At 42.8% G+C, this 24647-nt stretch overlaps 1 protein-coding gene across 1 annotated transcript in view; it reads left to right on the top strand.

Moving 5' to 3' along the window:
- Myo1d (myosin ID) overlaps nt 1-24647 on the top strand; it is a 308709-nt gene that overhangs the window by 211467 nt on the left and 72595 nt on the right. Inside the window, exon 21 of the mRNA XM_028866972.2 lies at nt 14223-14377. Within this exon, the coding sequence (XP_028722805.1) occupies nt 14223-14377 (155 nt within the window). The remainder of the gene's footprint in view (nt 1-14222; nt 14378-24647) is intronic.

Here is a 24647-nt window from a genome sequence, read left to right as displayed (position 1 = left end):
GAAGCCCAATAGACGGTCATTTGTCTGGAGAGCCATCTAGGGTGGAGTCGTCTGTCTGTCTTAGTGGTCCCAATTGCTATAACGAGACACCACAGCTGAGTGGCTAAGCCACAGGGATTAATTTCTAGCAGCCCTAGAGGCTGGGAAGACCCATCACCACACTACAGCATTAAATGCTGAAACTGCTGCTGCTCAGGAAGAACTGCCTGTCCAAGGGCACAGGGGTCCATAGGTATATGCCAGCTCTTGTGTGTTTTCTTTGACGGGCATAAGTATTTAGTTCCCATTTTTTACTCCTTTTAAAATTGTAATCATTTGTGTGTCTGGATGTTTTGCTTGCATGTATGTCTCTGCACCACATGCATGCCTGGTGTCTGAGGAGGCCAGAAGAGAGCACTGGATGCCCTGGGACTTGAGTTACAAATGGTGGTAAGCCACCTGTGGACACTGGGAATAGAGCCTTGATCCTCTGGAAGAGAAGCCAGTATTCTTAATCACTGAGTCATCTCTGCAACTCCATTTCCAAATTTTTTAAGATGTTTAATCACTGAGTCATCTCTGCAACTCCATTTCCAAATTTTTTAAGATGTTTTTATTTTTATGTTTATGGATGTTTTGCCTGAATGGATGTCTCTGCACCATGTGTGTGTCTCATGCCTATGGAGGCCCAAAAAGGGCATTGGACCCCTGGACTGGAATTACAGTTGCCAGCCACCATGTGGGTACTAGGAATCAAACCTAGGTTGCCTGAAAGAGCAACCAGTGCTCTGAACAGCCTAGCCACCTCTCCAGCCCTCTTTTCCAAGTTGTTTGTTTGTTTGTTTGTTTGTTTGTTTTTGAGACAGTTTCTTTGTGTATCCCTGGCTGTCCTGAAATTCTCTCTATAGACCAGGCTGGCCTTGAACTCAGGAATTCACCTGCCTCTGCCTCCCGAGTGCTGGGATTAAAGATATGCACCACCACCACCTGGCCCTTTTCCAAGTTCTTAAACCAGTGTGTAGTGGTTTAAAAGAAAGTGGCCCCAATGGAAGTTGCACTACTAGGAGGTGTGGCTTTGTTGGAGGAAGTGTGTCGCTGTGGGGGCGGGCTTTGAGGCTTCCTATGTTGAAGATACTGCCCAATGTCACAGACACTTTCTGTTGCCTTCTGATCAAGATGTAGCCAGCACCATGTCTGCCTGCATGCCACCATATCCCTTGTTATAATGATAATGGACTGAACCTCTGAACTAGAAGCCACCACCTCAATTAAATGCTTTCCTTTATAAGAGTTGCTGTCCTCACTAGGCAGTGGTGGCACACACCTTTAATCCCAGCAATCAGGAGGCAGAGCCAGGCAGATCTCTGTGAGTTCAAGGTTAGCCTGGTCTGCAGAGCGAGATCCAGGACAGGCACCAAAACTGCACAGAGGAACCTTGTCTCAAAAAAGAGTTGCTGTGGTCATGGTGTCTCTTCACAGCAGTAGAAACCCTAACTAGGACACGTTGGTTCTCCACCTTCCTAATGCTGCAACCTTTTACTACAGTTCCTCGCGTGTGGTGACCCCCAACCATAAAATTATTTCATTGCTACTTCATAACTGTCATTTTGCTTCTGTTATGAATTGCAAATATCTGATATTCAGGATCCCTAATATGCAATCCCCAAAGGGATCACTACCCACAGATTGAGAACCCCCTAAAGGGTTACGTGAGCCACTGCTTTAGATGATTTTAAGTGATCTGTTCTGGACTGAAATGAGAAGAGGTACAGAAGCCATTTCAGGGACTCTGGGAATTGTCTCTGTGGATGCTGTAGCACAAGAAGTAGAGAGAAGACATAGGACACAAGAGATTCCTGAGCCATTCTTCATTCAAATTAACAGTTTAAAAAATATTCTCTGTGTGCACTAGTTCAGTATTCTCCATGTGGCAGTTTAAATAATTTTGTTATCCTTTCTATGAGACAATATTAAGACCTCATTTTCAGATAAAGAGGCAGCATTGACAGGGCTTCCTCAGCACGTGTGTGTGTGTGTGTGTGTGTGTGTGTATGTGTGTATGTGTGTATGTGTGTGTGTGTGTGTGTGTGTGTGTGTGTGTGTGTGCATGCATGCATTTGTGTTGGTGTTATCTGCTGCCTCCTGTATGTCTTGGATTAGATTCCCTTCCTCTCCTACAGGTTACAAAGTACTCTTCAGAATCCCCGTCACAGTGTGGTTGATGGAGGCAAGTACAATCCCATCTCATAGCACTGTGGTCAAAATGATCAGAGTACAGTTGAAATCACCCGTCATTCCTGAAATAGAGAGAAGCTAATGTGTGTAGATTCAGCTTGTTGGCAAAGGTGGGATAAGAACAGTGTACCTAAAATGATGAGTGCATAATCTTTTTGCATCGGGAGGGTCATTAATTGGTCATTAATTGGCCATTTGTGTTTGCAGCTTGCCTTCATAACCTAACTACTTCCCCACAGAAACTAGGGGTTCGGAAGCATCTGCATTGTGATTTCTGTTCCTGAAGTACAGTCTGAAATCTATGTCACCTCCTGTGAATCATGATGAAGCCACCATACATCTCATATATGGTCTACTCTGCTAGAGGGAAAGAACATAGCCGAGAATCTGCAAAACTATCTGCTCTGTGTTTGAGTTCCTTGTGCTGCTGTGAACAAGGTCCTCGAGACTCTTGGAACACTGGTCTCAGTGGAGAAAATTCACAAGACATGCCCTAAAGATCTTTTCAGTGCCTTTCATCTGCCTGGAACATTCTTTGAAGCAATGCTTTAGATGTTTCTGAGGTTATGACAACAGACCTTACAATCCTGATCTGGATTTGATCCATTGCCCTGAAACCATTTCTTAATTTGAGAATCATTTGCCATCTGGAGAAGCTGAGAATAAGGAACAGTTGTATTTTGAAGCCCAGCGGTTGCGGGCTTCTTTATATTTCCTTCAAATTCTGCATGAAAGATGAACAGTTCTTTATTAGGATCTTTTCTCTCCTCTCACATTTTTTTTTCATAGCAGGAAGCCAGAAGGCATTTCCCTTACTCCATCTAGAAACCTCCTTATCTGGATCACCACACTTGCTGGTGCATTTTCTATCCCTACTTCTTCATTGACACCAATATTGTCACATTACCTGTCCCCTTGGTAGCCAGAATACCTTTTATTCTGGTCCGAGGTCTTGTTTTCCTTCCCTTACTTGCAGCCTTCACATCACACCTCCTAGAAACCCATCAGTATCCCCCAGGAGGCTCCTCTTCCACCTCCTACCCACTTCCCAAAGCCTATGCCAATTGTGTTAGGGCTGTTACAGTGGCATCCCCTCTTCTCTCCATATTTTTATTCCAGTGACTGTTGCTAGGTAACAAAGTATCCCAGGCCCAGGAGAAATAAATAATTAAATCACCATCTTATGCTCACAGATTCTGTGGGCTGAGTTTGGAAAAGGCCAGTTCACCTCTGCTCCATAGTGCCTTGGGCGTCAGCTGGGATGATACTAAGGCTGCTTCTCAGCACCTTCTGTACCTGAGAGCTATCTACCTCCTGTGAGATCCACATGGGAACTGAATCCCAGTTATAGCTGTCTAAGAGGATGGAAATTTAATCAAAGCATGTGACTAGAGGGGGGGGCCCTTGGGAGGTGGTTATGATAAGGTCCTGAGTAGAGCCTGTGCTGGAGACTGGTGTCTATACTGGAAGAGAGAGAGACCTAAAAGACTCACACCTAGACCAAGAGATATCCTGCCCCATGTCTGGATTCTGCTAGCAAGGATGACTCCAAGTGTGTCTCCTCAACCACAGACCAGAGCTATGTGCCAGAGTAAACCTCGCTTCATCGTTGCTTGCCTTGCCTGTGACGCTGTGATATCATGCTATTACAGCAGAAAAAGATTAAGGTAAACAACGGGCTGTGAAAACACCGAAGCCCTCATGCTTGCCTGGCCCAGAGCTGGGATTGCTCAAACCAATACTGCTGAGCCAGAGTTTCTGTGCTCTGTGAGGCGTGGCTTCCTCTCAGAATGGTCACCTGAGGACAGTCAGCTTGCATACATAGTGGCTCGGGGCACAAGTATTTAGTTGTTTTGAGCAATGGTTGTTTACAGGGAGATGGACTCTCAGTTATCCCCAACAGTGGGATATGTCCATGATGTAACAGTACTGTTAGGATTTGGGATCTAAATCTCACTGAGACAAGAAGGCAGGAACAAGAAGAGCGAGAGTGGGGAGAAGAGAGAGAAGTGAGGGGGAGAGAGAGAGAGAAAGTGAGCCGTTACATGGAGCCCTGTGAAGAGCCAGCCCAGCTGCCTTCCAAGTGTCGGAAGGGAAAACAGAATGAACAGAGTGTTCTCCGTTGAGAAACAGCCAAGTCAATTTGTTGATTGAGATCAAAAGAGCATCATTATTATAGCCCTGCAGTCAAACTGAAGAAATGAAGTAGAGAATAGTAAATTCAAAGAGTATATATATCAGAATACAAGCAGAACCAGGAGAAATTTCATGACCACTTTGATTTCATCAACACCCACATCTCTCTGGAGGGGAGAAATCCCCAAGTTACTGTGGTCCTCTGAGATGGTGTTGAGAGGGCTGTAGCCAGCTGAGAGAAGAGGGCCTCCTACTAAGAGGACCACAGAGTAAATCTAGAGCAATCATCCCCCAAGGGAATCAAGACACAATGGTCTCCTCCCAGGAAGTTCTCAGTGGTCCCTGAAGAGTGAATTCTTCAACGTGACATGGCCTGTTATATTTCTGGTCTTTTGTCATGAAGCACCTAAGCCTTTGCCTGTGGTTCTGTGATTCACATGCTTCAGAAATTAGTTCACTTTTAAGATTCTGGGATTTACAGCTGGCCTTGTCAGGGCCCACAGTTTTCTCTGACATGTGCATAGGGACACACTCAGGTTGAGGTATCAAGACATGGGAGGGAAAGGGGAGTGTGAAGCAGAACAGACAAGGAAAGTGACGGGTACAGTGGCCCTCAGCAGACAGCCGCCCCTTCCTGCCGCAGCAACCAACACAGCTTACATTTCAAACTTCCTGTCAAGTACTTTCAGTTACTGGGAGTGAGTGATCCCAGGGCCTCAAGCATGCCAGGCAAGTGCTCTATCACTGTGTGGCACTTCCAGCCCAAATGGAATTGTGGGGGCGGGGGACAGGGGGACCTACGTTCTGTTATTATAAAAATTTAATAAGTTCGAGGCCAGTCTGGTCTACAGAATGAGTTCCAGGACAGCCAGAGCAACACAGAGAAACCCTGTCATGGAAAAATAAAAGGAATTTAACTAGCCCCTTTAAGACCAGCAGCACAGTGTTTAGCTGGTATGTCACCTTAAAAAATTAGAATTTGTCATAGATGAGTGCAATTCTCAGAACTCATCAGAGAAGTTTCCTTGTGCAGTAGACAGTAGTTAGCAAGAAACTCCCAACTGATCAAAATGCAGAGACTGAGTGTCGGTGGCGTGCTCAGCCACAGATGGAACATCTCCGTCATCCCCCTGCCAAGGCTCCGAGACCATTCCAGAAGAGGAGGCCAAAAGACTGTAAGAGCCAGAGGTCAGGGAGGACAGAGCAAGACAGTGTCTTCTAGATATGACAGGTTTGCTGTACTCATGAACTGATATCAGCTATGTCCCAGTGCAAGCCCCCTATCAGATCCATCTAGTCAGCATTCTGACATGGAGTGAAGAGGGGCTCATGAACCCCACCCTAACCGGAGCATTTACAGAGCCTGTTGGCTCCTAGGGAAGGAGAGGCACGTTTTAAGGGCATGTTGCCTGGTAGGTGGACCACATCCAGTGGATGGCCCCACACCTACAGGTATATGGTCAGCACAAATTGACTCAGAGGGTTATTTTTAAAAAGAGGACATAAAATGGAGAAGGGGTAGAGAGATGGGGAGAGGAGTGAGGGTAAATATGATCAAAATATTCATTTTATAAAATTCTCAAAGAACTAATACAAACATTTTTAAATTAATTTATATATTTATATGTTTATTTTCCTGTACTAAAGATTGGACTTATGGCCTTACATATGCTAAGCAAGCACTCTACCACAAAACTACATCCCCAGACCTTTATTTATTTTGAAATTTTGAGACAGGGTCTACCAGGCCCATCTGAAGATTAGCTATATATATTGGAAATCCTCAGTCTAGTAGTAGATACCTATGTAAATAGTGGATAGGGAGATAGTTCAATATTTTATGAGTTTATTCTTACTACAGTGGACCCTTGGATTTAACAGTCTGAATAGTCATCTTTGTAACCTATAAGAGTTTTTAAAGCAGGGCATAGTGGCTAAAACACCTGAAGTCCCAGAGCTCCATACACTGAAGCCAGAGGACTACTGGCCGCACTGTAGAGTGAGACTGTTTCACAACCCACCCATCCACCCCCCAGAAATACTGGTCACTCTTATGCAGATCCAGAACTAAGCCTGAAAAATGAAAAAGAACAGCCTGAGGGAACACACTGATGTGAAGGTATATTTCATATCTTGACTTTGGTGTCAGAATCATCCATCTGTATACTAAATATTACAAATACGCCACATGCAAATTATGTTGTAAGTTGTACTTCAATTTTAGCATATACCGATTATACAAAATAGCAGTTTCCTTCTGGTATTTTCGTACATATGTGCCATGTGCTTTGACCGTATTCACTTCCCATCTCCCTCCCACTAATCTCCTTTCTTTTCCTGACTAGTCTCCCTGCTGTTTTCATATCATATACATCTAGATTCCACATATGGGAGAAATCTAGGGTTCTAAACATAAGAGAAAACATTCAACCCTTGTCTTTTTGAGTCTGCCTTGCTTAACATAATCATCTCCGGTCCTGGTCATTTTCTTCAAGAAACATAATTTCCCTTTTCCTTTCTACTGAGCAAAATTCCACAAAGTATATATGTCACTTTGACCCATCCATCTATCTATTGATGGGACTCTAAGTTGGTTCCAGAGCTTGGCTGCTGTAAACAGTACCACAGCAAACATGAGTTTGCAAGGTATGTTTGTTCCAGTTCTTTCGGGTATGTGCCTAGAGTGCTGTGGCTGAATTCGTTAGTAGCTCTCTTGTTTTTGAAGGAGTTTCCATATTGATTTCCATAATGGCAACATATTTACATTCCTACCAGCAGTTAATGTCTCAATTTTTTTCTAAGTTCTTTTCAATTTTTTTATTTATGAATATTGGTGTTTTGCCTACATGTAAGTGTATGCACCATATGCATTCAGTGCCCTTGGAGGCCAGAAGAAGGCTTTGGATTCTCTGGAACTAAAGTTACAGAGAGTTGTGAACTACCATGTGAGTGCTGGTTCTCTGGAAGTGCTCTTAAGTTGTATAGGAGTGGGAGTGCTGTGGGATGATCTGTATGTCCTGTGGGAGCCCGTTCTTGGGTTCCTCGTGGCTTTACCCAGCAGGTCCACATAGAGGATGATTAGGACCACAAGCCTGAGTGCAGGTGTCTCAGATGGTCTGCACTTGGCTGTGCTGTGGGATGGTCTGTATGTCAAGTTGCTCTGATTGGTCAATAAATGAAACTTGATTGGCTGTGGCTAGGCAGGAAGTATAGGCAGGACTAACAGAGAGGAGAAATAAAAGAACAGGAAGGCAGAAGGAGTCACTGCCAGCCGCCACCCTGACAAGCAGCATGAAAAAATGCCGGTAAGCCACGAGCCGCATGGCAGGGTATATAGACTTGTGGAAATGGATTAATTTAAGATTTAAGAACAGTTAGCAAGAAGCCTGCCACGGCCATACAGTTTGTAACCAATAGAAGTCTCTGTGTTTACTTGGTTGGGTCTGAGCGGCTGTGGGACTGGCGGGTGAGAAAGATTTGTCCTGACTGTGGGCAAGACAGGAAAACTCTAGCTACATGGGAGTTATATGTTTTAATTTACAATTACTTATTTTTTACCTGCTATTTATAAAAATAAGATGTAGGTGGCATATGTCTATCAATTAAAATCACATTACAAACTAGAGAGATAGCTCAAAGGTTAGGAGTGAATGCACTGTTCTTTCAGAGATCCCAAGTTCTGTTCTCAGCACGCACACTAGGCAGCTCATGACTACTCATGCTCAGGAGATTCTCTTCTGACCTCCCCAGCACCTGTATGTACGTGTGCATGCATGCATGCATGCGCGCGCGCGCGTGCGCACACACACACACACACACACACACACACACACACACACACAGAGCTTTCTATTTTAGTTATATTAAAAGATCCAGGTGGAGTTCTGTGTGATCAGCCAGATCTGAGGCCTTTCATACTTTAACTCCAAGGAGAAAATTTGTTTTCTCCTCTGTCTACTGCACTTTACTGCCACAGATTACCAAGAAGTCAGAAAAAGCTATAACCAATAAAAATGATGAAATGATAATAAATGCACATGAGCCCTTACCACTTGCTGTAGAAAGGGGTATTGTTTGTATACATGAGGTGTTGTAAAATAATGTATATCCAGAATTGTATGCTTGCCTTAACTGAAAGCCATCAAGTCTGACCTCAAGGAATGAACTCGAGTTAGACAAGCATAGATCATACAGATAACAGGAAGATATGGCCTTCTAACCATCTGAGTTTTACTAGTGTTTTTCCTAATGCAAGCCATTCTTTCACTTGTGAATTCAGCTTGTTGATTATTTTGGATTTTCCCGTCTGTACTCATGAAACTCACTTTTGATTGGGAGGGGGCACTCATATAAGACCATGAGAGTGGGAGAACATGAAACATTTATGCTTCATCAAATCTTGCTACCAGAATTAAAGTAATCAGGATGGCTTCCACATTTTTCTGTGCAATAGAGCATTCTAAATAATGTAAGATTTGTCATCTAGGCCTGGCAGTGCTTGTAATCCCAGCACTTGAAAGGCTCTGAGGCAGAAGGATCAAGAAGAGTTCCATGCCGTGGGCCAGAGAGATGGCAGAAGAGGAGGCTGAGTCCCCAGGAAATTGAACGGGTGTCTGAGATCACATGACTGAAGTGGGTTGCACAGGCAGGCCTCCTGCAGCCCCACAGTCCTCCCACTCACCATGCGGCCTTCCAGAACAGAAGGAGACTTCTCAGTGTCTGCCTCCAGACAGGGAGACCTAATCTTTCCTTGTATGGTGGAGCAAGCTAAGTGCTGCTTGCTCTCTTTCTTCCAGGACTTGACACACCCTAAGTACACAAAGAACGAATTCCTTCCTCCACAGGGAAAGATAGGGAATGGGAAATGAAGCTCTGATGGACTAGGTAGTGGCCAAGGAAGGGCATTCTGGGAAGTGGTCCTCTGTGTGTGTATGCTCCAGTGGGGATCCCAGCAGCCGGATGCCTCCAGCTGCTCTCCCCAGCCCCTGCAGCTAACACTCCTGGGAAGCACTGGCAGTTAACTGCTACTCTAATTCTCATTTTATTAGGCTTTAATCAAGCTTTCCTGTGAAGTGCTGCATAAATTCAATTTTGGATTTCACAAATAAAGTAATCAAATGACAGTGAAGCATCATAGGCATAAAAATGCTTTTTCAAATGAAAATGATATTTTTAATTTAATCACACAAAAATCATTGGGATGCAATATGTCTAAGTGGCAGAGAAATTGCTGTATTGTCTTACCACTAGCCTCAGACAACCATTTGTACAGAGGTTAGTGAACGATTTCCAATTACTGTACTGTTTTCCATGCTCTCCATTAAACACTGACCTGACATTTGTTAAAATGCACCACAGCCAGGGGATGATGGAACGGCTCAGTGGGCAAAGGCTGGTGACCTCATTTCCACCCCTGGGATGCACTTAGTAGAAGGAGAGAACCAACTCCCACCAGTTGTCTTCTGACCTCCACACATGTGCCGTGTGGCCTGTGGGTGCCCACACACACAATAAACAATCAAACAAAATCTACCTGAGAACTCAACTCCTCTGAAAATGTTTTCATAGGAATACTGACTTAAGAATCTTCTGTTCATTTATATGTGGTATTTGGAAAAGCTTTATAATAGGGCTGGCAGTGTAGATCAGTGGTAGAGTACTTGCTGGCATGCTCAAGGCTCTGAGCTGGATCTCCAGCACTAGAAAAACAAAAAGAAATTAAACTGAGTATGACAGGAAAAAGTGGGTGTGAGTCAATTCATGGCCTGATTTCTAGTTTCTGGGTCAACACATCAGCTGAGCACCTTGAACCCTGCTTTTCTCAACTGTAAAATGTATGGCTCTCCCTGGCCTTCCATGTCTACAACTCAAGAGTTTTCTTCTGTGCTTGGGTAGTCTCCAGAATCTAACTGCATTGACTCCCCTGAGAATGAGGTTTCTATCTTTGCTAGATCCAGCATGTGGCCTGCTGACCTGCAGCTGCCCGGTCCCCACTTCTTGCTTGCTCACTCATGGCACCAGAGGTGTTCAGGAGGTAGCACATCAGTATTGCCTGCAATGGGAGAACAAACTTTGCCCATGATGAGAGACCACTCTAGTGTCTGCTTTGTTGTCCAAAGTAGAGTGCCTTGGGGTCCAAACAGCCAGGGAGCCATAATTTTTACTTTGCACATAATAAAATTGGCTTTCATGTGTGAGATTGGTATACAAGGCTATGAGTCTTAAGATATTGTAGTAAGCACTGCTCTGGTCAGGACACAAAGTGGCTCCATCATACTGGAAAACTCATAACTGGAGTCATAGTCATATGTGTGTAACCTCTGGAGACTGAGTGCTTTCACTCAACACCTTTGATGTTTATGCTTATAGAATAATCCGCATCATCAGTTTGCTCCTCACTGCTGAGTATTGTTTTTAGATGTCTCTCGGTTTGTTTATCCATTCACCTATTGATAGGCACTCGATTGCATTCATATAGAGCTGCTGTAAGCAACCATGTATAATTCTTGTGTTAACAAAGGTTTGAGGTTTTCATTAATTGGTGTGTGTGTGTGTACACTTGTGAATGCGTCTGTCTGTGTTATGGTTCGTTTAATTTGTTCTTAGTCATTCAGGCAGGTTTGTGGTAGCATCTCATTATGATTTTTATTTGCCATTTTCTAAATTGCTAAGAATGTTAAACATCTTTTCATGTTCATTTGCTATTCATATGCCTTCTTTGGGTGAAGTAATTTCCAATCATTAGTTTTCTTCTAGAAGTTTTATAGTTAACATTTTATGTTTAGACCTATGGTCCAATTTGAATTGAATTGTGAGGGATGTGATTTGAATAAACATTTGTTTCTGTTGGAATGTAGATGCCCAAATATCTCAAGTTGTCTGTTCTCTGCTGAGTCATCTTTTGCACAATGCATTGTGGGCAATGCAACAGTCATAGTTGTGTGGCTGTATTCCTGATCTTAGCTTTCATTTCTTTCAAGTTACGTTGTCTTGATGACTTCAGCTTTATAAATATTATTAAAATCAGTGATGTGAGTCTTCCAGCCTTGCTTTCCTTTTTCAAAATTTCTGTAGCTGTTCGAGTTCCCTTGACTTTCCGTAGATACTTCAGAATCAGCACTTTAATATTTAACCAAAACATTTTGTCTGGGATTGTGTTAATCTGTAGATCAACTTGTAGAAAATTGCCATCTAAACATTATCAGATTTTCCAGTCTCTAACTGTATTTTTCCTCCTTTGTTTAGGGTCTTTTTTCTTTCATCTATCTGTATTGTAATTTGACCTTATCAGCATTTAATAGTTTTCAATATGTAGGTCTACACACACACTTTGTTAGATTTCTAAGTAAAATCTAAAGATTTTAGCTTTTAAAATGTCTTTGTAAGGCCAGGCATTTTGTTTGTTAGTTTTTGTTTTGTTTTGTTTTTGTTTCAATGTATATTTTTCAAATATGTTATTGGATTCAGTTTGCTAATGTTTTCATATCAAAATTCATGGAGGGTGTCAGTTTATTATTTTCTTATACTATCTTCATTTTTGGTATCAGAATGATGATTCTTAAAATGAGTTATATGTGTTCCCTTCTATGTTCTAGAAGAAATATGGAGGATTGATGGTATTTCTTTAGATGTGTGGTATAATTCACTGATGAAATCATCTGAGCCTGGGATGTCTATTGAAATATTTCTAATTAGAGATTTAATTTCTTCAACAGATACAAGTCAGTTAAACTACTTGGAGGAGGAAGGAAGGGTTAGTAGTTTGTACTTTCAAGGAATTATTTGGTTTAAGTTGTTGACTGTGCTGTTATACCTAGAGTTGTTCAAATAATCCCTTTTTATGTGTGATGTCTTTGTGGTCTGTGGTGATAGCCCCCTGAATTCCTAGTTCTGGATATAATGCCTCTCCATTTTTGTCTCTTTTCTTTTTATATAAATTTATTTATTTATTTAATAGCCCAGCTGCAGTTTCCCCTCCCCCCTCCACTCCTCCCTCTGTTCCCATCCCCCACCCCACCCCCCAGTCCACTCCCCCTCTGTTTCTGTTTAGGAAAGGACAGGTCTCCCATGAGTATCAACAAAACATGGCATATCAAGTTGCAATAAGACTAGCACTTCCCCATGTATTGATACTGGGCAAAGTGACACAGTATGGGGAGTAGGGTCCCAAAAGCCAGTAAAAGTCAGAGACAGCCCCATTCCCCCTGTTAGGAGTCCCACAGGGGACCAAGCTACACAACTATAACATATATGCAGAGTGACTAGGTCAGTCCCATGCAGGCTCCCAGGTTGTCACTTCAGTCTCTGTGAGCCCCTATGAGCCCAGGTTAGTTGATTCTGTGAGTTTTCTTGTGGTGTCCTTGACTGCTCTGGCTCCTATAATCCTTTCTCCCCCTCTTCTACAGGATTCCCCAACTCTTCCTAATGTTTGGCTATGGGTCTCTGTATCTGTTTCCGTTAGTTGCTGGATGAAGCCTTTCTGATGACAATTGGGCTAGGCATCAATCTGGTCACAGGAGATGGCCAGTTCAGGCTATGTATCTGCTATTGCTAGGAGTCTTATCTGGGGTCATCCTGTAGATTCCTTTGCTCCAGGTTTTTATCTGACCCCAAGATGTTCCCCTCTTTCCAGTAGTCTCTTACTCTATCCCTCTGTTCCCACTCCAACCTGATCCCTCAAGTTCCCATCCCCACCTACCCTCAGTCCACCCAGGAGATTGCCTCTATTTCCCCTTCCCAGTGAGATCCCTGTGTCATCGTCCCCTTCAGCCCTCCTTGTTACCTAGCCTCTGTGAATTATAGCCTGGTTATCCTTTACTTTATAGTTAATATCCACTTATGAGTGAGTATATACCATGTTTATCTTTCTTGGTCTGGGTTACCTCACTCAGGATGATTTTTTTTCTAGTTCCATCCATTTGTCTTCAACCTTGTTTTTTACAGCTGAGTAATACTTCATTGTGTAATGTACCACATTTTCTTTATCCATTCCTCAGTGGAGGGGCATCTAGGTTGTTTCCAGGTTCTGGCTATTACAAATAAAGCTGCTATGAACATAGTAGAGCAAGTGTCCTTGTGGTATGCTTGAGCATCCTTTGGGTATGTGCCCAAGAGTGATATAGTTATGTCTTGTGGTAGATTGATTCCCAGTTTTCTGAGAAACCACCACACTGACTTCCAAAGTGGCTGTACAAGTTTGCACTCCCACCAGCAGTGGAGGAGTATTCCCCTTGCTCCACATCCTCTCCAGCATGAGCTTGTGTTTTTGATCTTAGTCATTCTGACAGATGTAAGATGGAATCTTAGAGTCGTTTTGATTTGCATTTCCCTGATGGCTAAGGATGTTGAACATCTCCTTAAATGTTTCTCAGCTATTTGAGACTCTTCTGTGGAGAATTCTCTGTTTAGATCTGTACCCCATTTTTTAATTTGATTATTTAGTTTGTTGGTACCTAGTTTCTTGAGTTCTCTATGTATTTTGGAAATCAGCAGTCTGTTGGATGTGAGGTTGGTGAAGATCTTTTCCCATTCTGTAGTCTGCCATTTTGTCCTGTTGACAGTGTCCTTTGCCTTACAGAAGCTCTTCAGATTATTTTTATAAATAGGTAGTAGTTGATAGAAACAGAATGTAGTTCTATTGCATATGCGTGCTAGAAGCTTGTCAATTTTATTCATTTTCTGAAAGAATCGACTTTTTGTTTCTTTGATTTCCAATCACGTTCATTTTTTACCTTTTTCGTTTTCTTAAACCTACTTATTTATTTCATGGAACTTGATAAAGGCAAAAGCCATCAGCGTCATTACTGTAACCTGATCTAATTCGTTCTTCTGAGAGATATCCTAATAGTGTTTTGCATGTCGTCTCCTTGCAGTTGACTGGTCTGAGTGTCTCCAATGGAAAGGACCAGCTCGTAGTGTTCCATACAAAAGACAACAAAGACCTCATTGTCTGCCTCTTCAGCAAACAGCCAACCCATGAGAGTCGAATTGGAGAACTTGTTGGAGTCCTGGTGAATCATTTCAAGAGGTAAAATTTTATTTTTGTAACTGAAAGATGAGTTTGAAATACACAGAATGTTTAATCATACTTATCACTAAACTTGTTTTGTTCCAATGTGAATATATCATTATTTTCCTTCACAAGGACAAATTAAAGGATCCATTTCATAGAAGGTGAAATTAACACCCAGCCGTAGTTTCAAGTCTGGGAATGATCCTCTACTTTTCTAGTATCTAGCTTTGCCAACAATAAGAGATTCCCTCATGGTTAGTTCATTGCTGCCAATACAAATGTAATGTAATTCAATCCAAACAATAGAAGTTACTTTCTATTCTTATTGCCACTGCTTTGTATTTATCCCAAACATAATCAGTTAGTGTGTCTGCCATGACTATAAACAAATTAGAAAGCAAATTTAAGATAGCATGTAGGTCCATAAAGGTTGAAGAAATTCCCAGGACAGGCAGAAATTGTTATAGCAACAATTATGACAGCATATTCTGAGAAAATCACTATAAAACAGGATGGCATCTTGGCAAAGGGGCTGGAAGTGGTTGGAACAATAATATAAGAAATATAGGCTGAAGAGATGGGTCAGCTGTTAAGAGCACTTGCTACTCTACCAGAGGATCCAGGTTCAATTTTCAGCATCCAAATGGAAGCTCATAACCATCAGTAACTCCAGTTCCAGGAATCTGATGCCTTCTGTCCTCTGTGGGCAATGCACACATATGGTGCACAGACATATATGCAGCAGGCAAAACACTTATACACGTACACATAAAAATAATAAATGTTTTTAAAAGTAATATGGGCCACAGATTTCCCTGGGGTGATGGGGACTAGTCAGTAAATAATTTTAGGCAGAGGAGTAGAGTTTGTCAGGTTGTTTGTTGAAATGTTGGAGATGGAGTTTTTTTTCCTGTAAGTGGCCATGGAGTGCTGGGGCAGTGCCGTCTAGTAATTTAATGTTCTCCTTGTGGTGTGCTGTCTTTCCCCTACCCCATCTTGGTGCAAGAACAAGATCACACAACAAAAATCAGTGGTGTCAAATGGTACAGGTGTCAGTTTCTTTCCTTCCTGAAAGGCATTCCCACGTTCTCAGAAATGCTCAGAGCTCCTTGCTAGTGTCATACCTGTGCCTACAAGTTCTACTGTCTTTATTTTTGCTGGTAAAATGTATATAGTATAATGTGACCAGTCTTTATTTGTTTGGGACAAGATCTCTATGTAGACCAGGCTGACTTCAAATTCACAGAGATCTACCTGCCCTTGCCTCCTAAGTACACTATTCTTTCTTATTAAACTTTGTATTCTAAAAAGAAAAGATAGAAAGAAATGGATTTTTAAATATTTTACATTTAAGTATATATAACTTATGAATTATGCTTAGTTGTCTTCTGGTAGAAAAGCAGAATGTAGAGAACTGATTAAAAAATCAATAAATATGCAGGCTTTTGTGGTGGTTCATCCATATTGTCAGCTTGACTGGATGAGAGATGCCTAAGACTTAATAAAGCACACTGCTGGGTATCTGAGAGACAGTTAGCATGTGGGGCAGTAGTTGAGAAGGAAGAGCCTGGCTCTGAGTGTGGCTAGCGCCATCCTGTAGTCTGGGGGCCTAAATGGACCCCCTGCATCTGCCAAAAAACTGTAAAGCTAGGAAACATACCAAAGAGTGGAAGACTATGACAGAAGTCTCCACAGTAAACATCCCTAACTCACACAAGCAGGCTTGTTTTCCTGTAAATATTTAGTCATGGCAAAGCATGGACAATAGAAGAAGTCAGAGCTCATTATCTATTACTTAAAGACTTGTACTAATGAATACAGTTGGTTTTGCCTGAGGAATTGAAGTATTCTTGTCTCAGTCTGAGTTCTTGTTTAGTAAATTCCAACCTGCATTAAATGTCTTCTCCCCGTGACGGAAATCAAACCTGTCTGTGGCTCTCTTCTAGCATGCAGATACATATTCCTAGGTGTGTGCCTCCTACTTGTAACCTATGAAAGAATTTGTGATTTCTTCAAAATTGACAAGATGGTAGGGCTTTTTTTCCAGTTTGTTCTTTGTTTTTATGTTATGAATTTGGAGATGAATTAGTAATGAAGTTTTTTTTTTTTTTTTTTTTTTTTTTTTTTTGGTTTTTCGAGACAGGGTTTCTCTGTGTAGCTTTGCGCCTTTCCTGGAGCTCACTTGGTAGCCCAGGCTGGCCTCGAACTCACAGAGATCTGCCTGGCTCTGCCTCCCGAGTGCTGGGATTAAAGGCGTGCGCCACCAACGCCCGGCTAGTAATGAAGTATTAATCTCTCTTTCCTAAAACCAGAAGAAATTTCAACTTAGAGTTATAATTAACAACCTGCTACTTATTTGATGAGGAAAAATGGTTTTTATTTTTCTGGCCTTTGTCCTTTATTGTCAGGTCTCTTATCATTGTTGAGATCATCACAATTCAGTGTGTTTTACAAGCATAGTAGTATGGCATGTAATTTTATTTGTACCTACATTAATGATGAAAAGCCAGAGGGTAGAGGGGTTGGGTTCTTGATAACTCTTTATTTTCTAGGTTTTCCCTAAAGCATATTCTGAGAAATTCTATTCAGAGAGAATGCATCTCAAAACTTCACAACATGTAAACAAACCCGTAGACCAGGGAGACTGTAACCTTCGAACGCAAGGAGGCAAGTCCATTCAAAAGCTTGCTCTACCTATGTGTTCACCAGACTGAAGGAGGAAAGAACTCCACCTTCTCAGCAGAAGACAAAAGTAGTGTTCCATAAAAGGCAGTACTCATCACAAACGAGTGATACCCAAAGTGAGTAAGCACAGGAATGGGGAAGCGGGTGGGGGACAGAAAGCAGATTGACAGCTGCAGAACAGAAGTGGTCACATGGCCAGCACTCAGCAGGGCTATGGCCTAAGGCAGTTTCTTGTCATACCAACCCTAATGACCAAGAAATATACAAGTTGAGGGAAGGGGGTCCTGAGCAGAGGACGTGGCAGAGGCTGAGGTGAGGCCCTAACCCAAACTGAAACCACCGCGCAACCTAGCTGAGTAACTTATTTCCTCAAGAGCTATACTTCAGCAAGTGGCTTCCCCGTGAAAGACAAGTAAGATGCCAGAAGGAAACAGCAAGAAAACTGTGCAAAGAAAATAAGCAAAGGCAGAGAGAGAAAGGGGGGGATACAGGAATAAGTTTTCTACGTATATAAAAAGCCGCAATGGCCGGATGTGGTGGCACATTCCTGTCGTCTTAGCATTCATAACACACAGACAGGAGGATCAAGAGTGAGAGCCAGGCATAGATAAGTCACGAGCCTTTAATCCCAAGACTCAAGAGACAGAGGCAAGTAGACTTTTGTGATTTCAGCCAGAGCTACACAGAAACACTATATCCCAAAAAAAAGGAAGAAACAATGAAAAAAAGACAGGGCCTAAGATGAGACCTCTACACCCTACCTTAAACCACAACCAAAAAAATAAATAAAATATGTGGGAAAAAAAAAAAAAAACATTTTCAAGACCAAGACCTAGGACATCAGGCAAGGACAGGCAGTGCTTGCTGAGAGGTGAAATAAGGCGAGTCCTGCTAGGCAGAGCCACCAGGCCATGGTGTACACAGGGAGCCCAGGTAGAATACTCTGTTCTCCCTGAGGCTGTGTGTAGCCTGAGGAGTCCAGGCCACCAAAGTGCCAGGGAGGAGAGGCATACAGAGAGAGCTAGAGATCCCGGAAGACCCAGCTAAGCACTCCCAAACAGCTAATATGCTGCATGTGAGGAGGGAAACCCCACAGCCTGGGAATGGTAACCAGGTGAATGCCAAGGGACAACAAAGGTCCTTTCAAGCAGACTGGGCACCCCATCATTCACAGGCATGTGTGTGAGGAATCAGGAAGATCTTGCCTCAGGAGGGGAAATAATAATTGGCCCTATGATCAGTGCTTTTGTAGCAAATATTATCCAGTAAATCTTCAAAGCTCAGCCCACCTCCTTCCATAGAACAGATCCTGGGGCAAATATCATGATGTTTGCTTTTCATTTTGTTGGGTTTTCAAGACAGAGTTTCTTAGCGCTGGGATTAAAGGCGTGTGCCACCACGCCTGGCTCTGTTCCCAGTGTGGCCTTGAACTCATAGAGATCTGGATGGATCTCTGCCTCCTGAATGCTAGAATTAAAGGTGTGTGTTACCATTGCCTGACTTCTATGTTTAATATAGTGACTGGCTTTTTCCTCTGATCTTCAGATAAGCTTTATTGGGGTGCACAAATAAAATACCACCACAGAGAGTCCTGAAACTAACCCCATCTCAGTATAGATAAGCCTTTCTCCTGCAGGGTTCACTCCACCTGCACTGAATTCCTGCCTCCCTGAGCATGCACTACCTGTTTTTCATGTGCTGTAAAGCATCTGAAGACAGTGAATGAAGGGGGTGGGGGCATGGACTCACACCTGCTAAGCACATGCTCTCCCATTGAGCCACACCCCTTGCCCAGAAGACAGTCTTTAAGAAAGTATTTTCTAAAAGGTGACACTCCGATTATTCAGGGCTAGGGATGTAGTTCAGGACCTCTGATTCAATTCCTAGAACGCACACGTGCACAAAAAGATTACTTAATAGATAACCAGTATGGCTTAAGGATAAACCATTAGAACAGACACCACCCAGAAACATCTGATAGAACCATGCCAACTAGTCCTGGCTGTAGTCCACAGATGAGAAAACTCACCTAGACCAGCAAAGACCTAAAGTCAGATGTGTTTGGAATATGCCAGTGAAAGTACCAGGTTTGCCTCCTGCAGGACTTCTCAGTGTCTTTGTTTTCACATGAAACCAGCAGGACAACAAGAGCTCCCTCTATTGACACAAAGCCGTTTCTAAAGCAGGGGGCGGGGGGCAAGGCAATGTGCAAAATGGTGCATGTGGTCAGCCTCCATTTGTGTGAACACAGATACCTCTTATAGAGACAAACTCCACATCTATGTTATAATCCACATTGGAAGCTGGAGGTGGTGCCTTGTACCTGTTATCCCAGACTGTGGAGCTCCTCCTCCTCCTCCTCCTCAACTATGTGGACTATAGATATCTCTTGTTGCAGTGTTTTTACTTAAGTGGTGAAATGCATGTTGATGCACATTGTTACAGGTATAGGTAGACACATACACACATAACTGTATCCGGAAAGCTATGCAGGAAATAGGCAACTCCCTCTGGAGAAGGAATACATCAACCCTGGGAGGAAGGTAGCATTGAGACTGCTTGCTCACTTGCCAACCTTTAGCAGAAAATATGATATCAAACGTTCTTCACTTTAATACATGGAAGCTTGTTTTTAGTATTTATAGATGGCTCTGAATTCCTTCATATGTTCCTTTTCCTGATTATAAAAGTAGAACAAAAGAACTCTCTAATCTAATGATATGTCTTGTGGGGTTTCTATATCTTGATCCTCCTGGGATTACTACTGTTCCCAGTCTCCTGCCTCACAGGAATACAGGGAGGCTGTGCTTCCTGAGGCTGTAGAGGCAAGGTTGACCACACTAGTCTGCTCACAGGCATTAGAAAGGATGAACTTGCCTCTTGGTTTGCATCACTCAGCAGGGACTACCTGCTGGTAGTGAGGATTCTGATCATCAGAAAACAGATGGTGTCATGTTGGCCTTCCCAACACAGGAGTCACCAAAAACTGCAATATTAAGCTGTCAAAGGACCCATCTGCCCTAAGCAGCTGTCCAGGCATTTGCCTGTCTGGGTGCTGGAAACCTCAGTATAACCCCAGTCTCAGGCATGGAAATTTCCTTTTCTCTATTCTGTGTCTACAGTGAAAGCAGAAGTTAGTGCCATCTGCTACCTTGCTTCTCACAGGCAGTGTGAAGCAGCGTAATAGCTGCCTTAATAAAGGGGCACTGCTGCTAAATTTGTCTGGACATTTGACCTGCTTCTAGATGGAGTTCTCTTTTTTCTTTCTTTTTCTTTTTTCTTTTTTTTTTTTCCTCTTTAACTCTCCATAAAACTGTAAGCAGGGGCTGGAGAGATGGCTCAGAGGTTAAGAGCACTGACTGCTCTTCCAGAGGTCCTGAGTTCAATTCCCAGCAACCACATGGTGGCTCACAACCATCTGTAATGAGATCTGATGCCCTCTTCTGGCTTGCAGTCACATATGCTGTATACATAATAAATAAATAAATAAATCTTTAAAAAAAAAAAAAACTGTAAGCATAGCCAGGTGGTGGTGGCACACTCCTTTAATCCCAGCACTCAGGAGGCAGAGACAGGTGGATCTCTGTGAGTTCGAGGCCAGCCTGGTCTACAGCGAGAGTTCCAGAACAGCCAAGGCTACACAGAGAAACCCTGTCTTGAGAAAACAAACAAACAAACAAACTAGGCAGACTGTCACTTCCCAGGTAGGCCATAAAGTGTCCAGGAGAGAAGTAGCCTTATAACACATGGTGGAGGAAGCACAGAAAGTCACATCCCAGGAGTCTTAGCAGCTGACCCTCACTCCCTCTACCACCCCATCCCTGCCCAGCCCCTTCCTGCTATGCCCTGTGCCTCCCCTCTCCTTGGAAAACATTTTCATGACCCTTGACAGGCATTTCTAAAGTGCTTCCCCAAAAGACCTGGATGCTTAGCAATATAATTTATAGTCCAACTCAAACCTACAAGTAAAATAAATACAGTTGAAAATGACAGAAAAAGAAAGAAAGAAAATGACCAGATTGCCGACCATAGAGGATTTGTTCTTTGCTTGTTTGTTTTTTTGAGACAGGATCTCACTATGTATCTCTGGCTGTTCTGGAACTTACAATGTAGACCAAGATGGCCTCAAACTCACAGAGATCCATCTGCCTCTGCCTCCCAAGTACTAGGATTCAAGATATGCACACTATGCCTGGCTTTTTGTTCATTAACTTTGACCTGTCTCACTGAAGTATATGATGACTTCCTTCTACCTTCAGGGTCTTGCCATGTAGCCCAGGCTGGCCTCCAATTCAGTCTTCCTCCTCAACTATTAGGATTACAGGAGTGTGTCACCATGCTCATCTTGGGCTATTTAAAATTACAGTTATTGAAGTAATCCAGTTAAAAGTGAGTGATCATGATTCACCTTCCTTTGCTTCCAGGAGAGAAGTACATGGAAACAGAGAAGGAGTGTAGAAATTGGAAATACTACTCAAACATTGGCCCACTGACAGAGACAGCCTTAACCTTCCCTGGCTGCCCTAGAGGGAGCAGCCCTTCCCCAGTCCTACCGTCTTCCCCCGTGCCTTGCTTGAGTTCTCCCCCATCTACACACTTTGATCTTGCATCTGACCTGACATACCTTTCCTGTGTGTGTGTGTGTGTGTGTGTGTGTGTGTGTGTGTGTGTGTGTGTTTATTGCATGCACTCTGGCTGACATGTGAGCCCACGGAACAGACTCTGTCTCTTCTCTTCACAGCAGTCCCTGTGTTTTCAGCAGAGCCTGGCACATGGAAGGTTCTCTGTAAATACTAGTTGAAGACTGTCAAGTAGGTAACTGCCATGAATGAGGGCCAGCTGGCAGTAGGATGCCTCTGGCCCTTCCTCACAGACCTGTGTACCTGGCCTACAGAAGATGGTAACCCAGTCGTCTTGTGTAAAAAACAGGAAGAATCCTGCTACAGTGCCCTTCCCTTTATGAATACCACTTTCCCTGTACTATTCATAGTGTAGCTCTAAGCAACGCAATGTAGCCAGGGACCGAATGATTAGGTATTTCAGATATAAAGTCAGCAACTAAAAAGTTTATGAGCTGGAAGAGCCACGGGTATGTGATGTGCTGAGGGTTGCAGCTTCTCGCTCACTTTTCTTTAACAACTAAACAACTAGAAATAATTCCAGGCTCTCCTTGTCAGTGAGCTGATGAGGAGGCAGGATGTAGAGATTCCTGCTCAGATCAGCAGTTTCTTAATAAGTAAAAGACTTTGAAACCACAACTGGCGGCTGTGCACATAAACCAGCTCCCCAGCTTAAGAGCTGAGCCAGGGATTCTAACTACAAACAGGTTGACTGGAAGAAAGAACCTGAAAGGCTCCATGTGCCCCCTTTCATGTGAGGACCCCAGGGCTGCAAGATGGCTTCTTAGTCGGGAGTCTATAAGGACAGATACTAACAGCAGGAGAGATGTAAATAAGAGCTAACAGAAAAGCCTATTTCTGAAAAGAATTATAACAGGAAAATCATATTATAGAAACTGTCTGCTCCAAGAAAATATAGGACACATAGAGATGAATGAAAACACTGGCTGAGAAACAGCTGAAGGTGTTCAGGTATTCAAGTCAAGCCAAAGATTTTAAAGACATTAAGTCATCATTAAAGTATGAAAATGGCAGTTGATGTTGCAGAAAATAGATTTGGAAAATGATGACAAGGCAGTATACAGAAGAGAACAATGATTTAAGGTTTTTGTTTTGTTTAATGTGTGAATGTGGGGTGAGAGAGGGTATGTACACTTGAGTTGCAGGTGCCAGAGGAAGCCAGAGGCATCATGCCCCTGGAACTGGAGTTAGAGACAACTCTGAGCCACCTGATGTGTTAGAAACAGAACTTGAGTGCCCTACAAAAGCAGCAAGCACTTTTAACCACTGCGCCATCTCTCCAGCCCCAAGAACAATGACTTAGAAAATATCAGAGAAAGCTGAAAATAAAAGCCTTAGATTCAAATGACAGGTATACTTGAAAAGGACACAGCTGAGCAAAAGTGATTCTGGATTCTCACAGATTTAACTATATGTTTTTTAATTTTAACATCTCTGAAATTTAAATGGGACTTATAATTGACAGATTGCCATAGCTACAACAGGCAACATTTTAGCAATAAAAAAAAAAAAAAAGATGCATCTTCCAGGGAGGATCTTACATTCTGTAAAACATGGTCATTTAAAACTTTAAAATTTCTGTACTGCAAGTATTTTACATGACATTCTAGTGAATGGCTATGTGTCACTATGACGATGCTTTGAATTTAAGGATTAACACTTTGTGTGTGTGTGTGTGTGTGTGTGTGTGTGTGTGTGTGTGTGTGTGTGTGTACACACAACCAGGAATGAGGAGAGATTCCCTTCCCTTACAAAGGACAAAAATATAGGATTGCTCTCACAGCAGCAGTAAATATCTCAATCCCCTGGAGCGACATCTTCAGAAAGGTTAGGGCTCAAAAATTCTATGCCCAACTGAGTTGTCATTTGTGTTTATCAGTCAAACACCTCACGGAGTGTATCCACCCCCACCCCCCCCCCGGCACTCCTTGGCAGAGGGACAACCATGATTAGGAATTTAAGGCCTGTCACAATCTCCGTCTTTCATCTTCTTGTTTACCATCTTCACTCTCCCCAAGTAGCTCCTTCCATATGACTGGAAATGTCTGCAAATCTTCTCAGGGTAAGTAAGGTCATAATCTACAGAGAGATGTTCCCACTAGCCCAGTGACTGTAGCCAGAGCAATGAGATTATCATAGCATGGGTGGAATGCCTCCCCAATGGCAGTCACTTTGACCAGAAAAATAGGTGTTTCTCAGAATATCAATGCAAAGGGACGGGGAGGAGCAGTATTTGAGAGAAGATGAAGTTATGTCTTCGTAGAGTGCTTGGATATGAAGTATGTGAAGCTGGTCCTTCCTACAAAAAGCAGAAGTGGACTGGGGAGATGGCTCACTAGATCAAGTGCCTACTGTGCAAGCATAAGAATCCGACTTCTGCCGGGGCGGTGGTGGCGCACACCTTTAATCCCAGCACTTGGGAGGCAGAGGCAGGCGGATCTCTGTGAGTTCGAGGCCAGCCTGGTCTACAGAGTGAGTTCCAGGAAAGGCACAAAGCTACACAGAGAAACCCTGTCTCGAAAAACAAAAAAACAAACAAACAAAAAAAAAATCCAACTTCTAATTCCCCTCAAAGCCAGGCACTGAGTCATGTGCTGGAAGGTGGAGATGGGCAGATAGATCCCCATGACTTGTTGGCAATTAGATTCCCCATGACTTGCTGGCCAACTAGTCTAGCCCAAATAGGCAGCTCCAGGTTCATTGAGAGGTCCTGTCTCAGAAAATGAAACGGAAAGAAAACCTAATGTCAATCTCTAGCCTCCAAATGTGCACATACAGGCAAGTTTACCTGCACACACATGCATACACACACATTACCACCAAGACATACACAAAGTGAAAAGGATCCTAGACAGAAAAGACAAAACAGCATAACATTTTTTTAAATTATAAATACATTGAAACTATAAGAAAGTCCATCAAGATAAACATGGTTAAGTAAATTGTGGTATCTCCATGCA

The sequence above is a fragment of the Peromyscus leucopus genome, chromosome 8b (assembly GCF_004664715.2).
Source record: "Peromyscus leucopus breed LL Stock chromosome 8b, UCI_PerLeu_2.1, whole genome shotgun sequence".
In the NCBI taxonomy this organism is placed as follows: Eukaryota; Metazoa; Chordata; class Mammalia; order Rodentia; family Cricetidae; genus Peromyscus; species Peromyscus leucopus.
The sequence above is the reverse complement of the archived record's forward strand: the minus strand, read 5'-3'. Positions and strand labels throughout refer to the sequence as shown.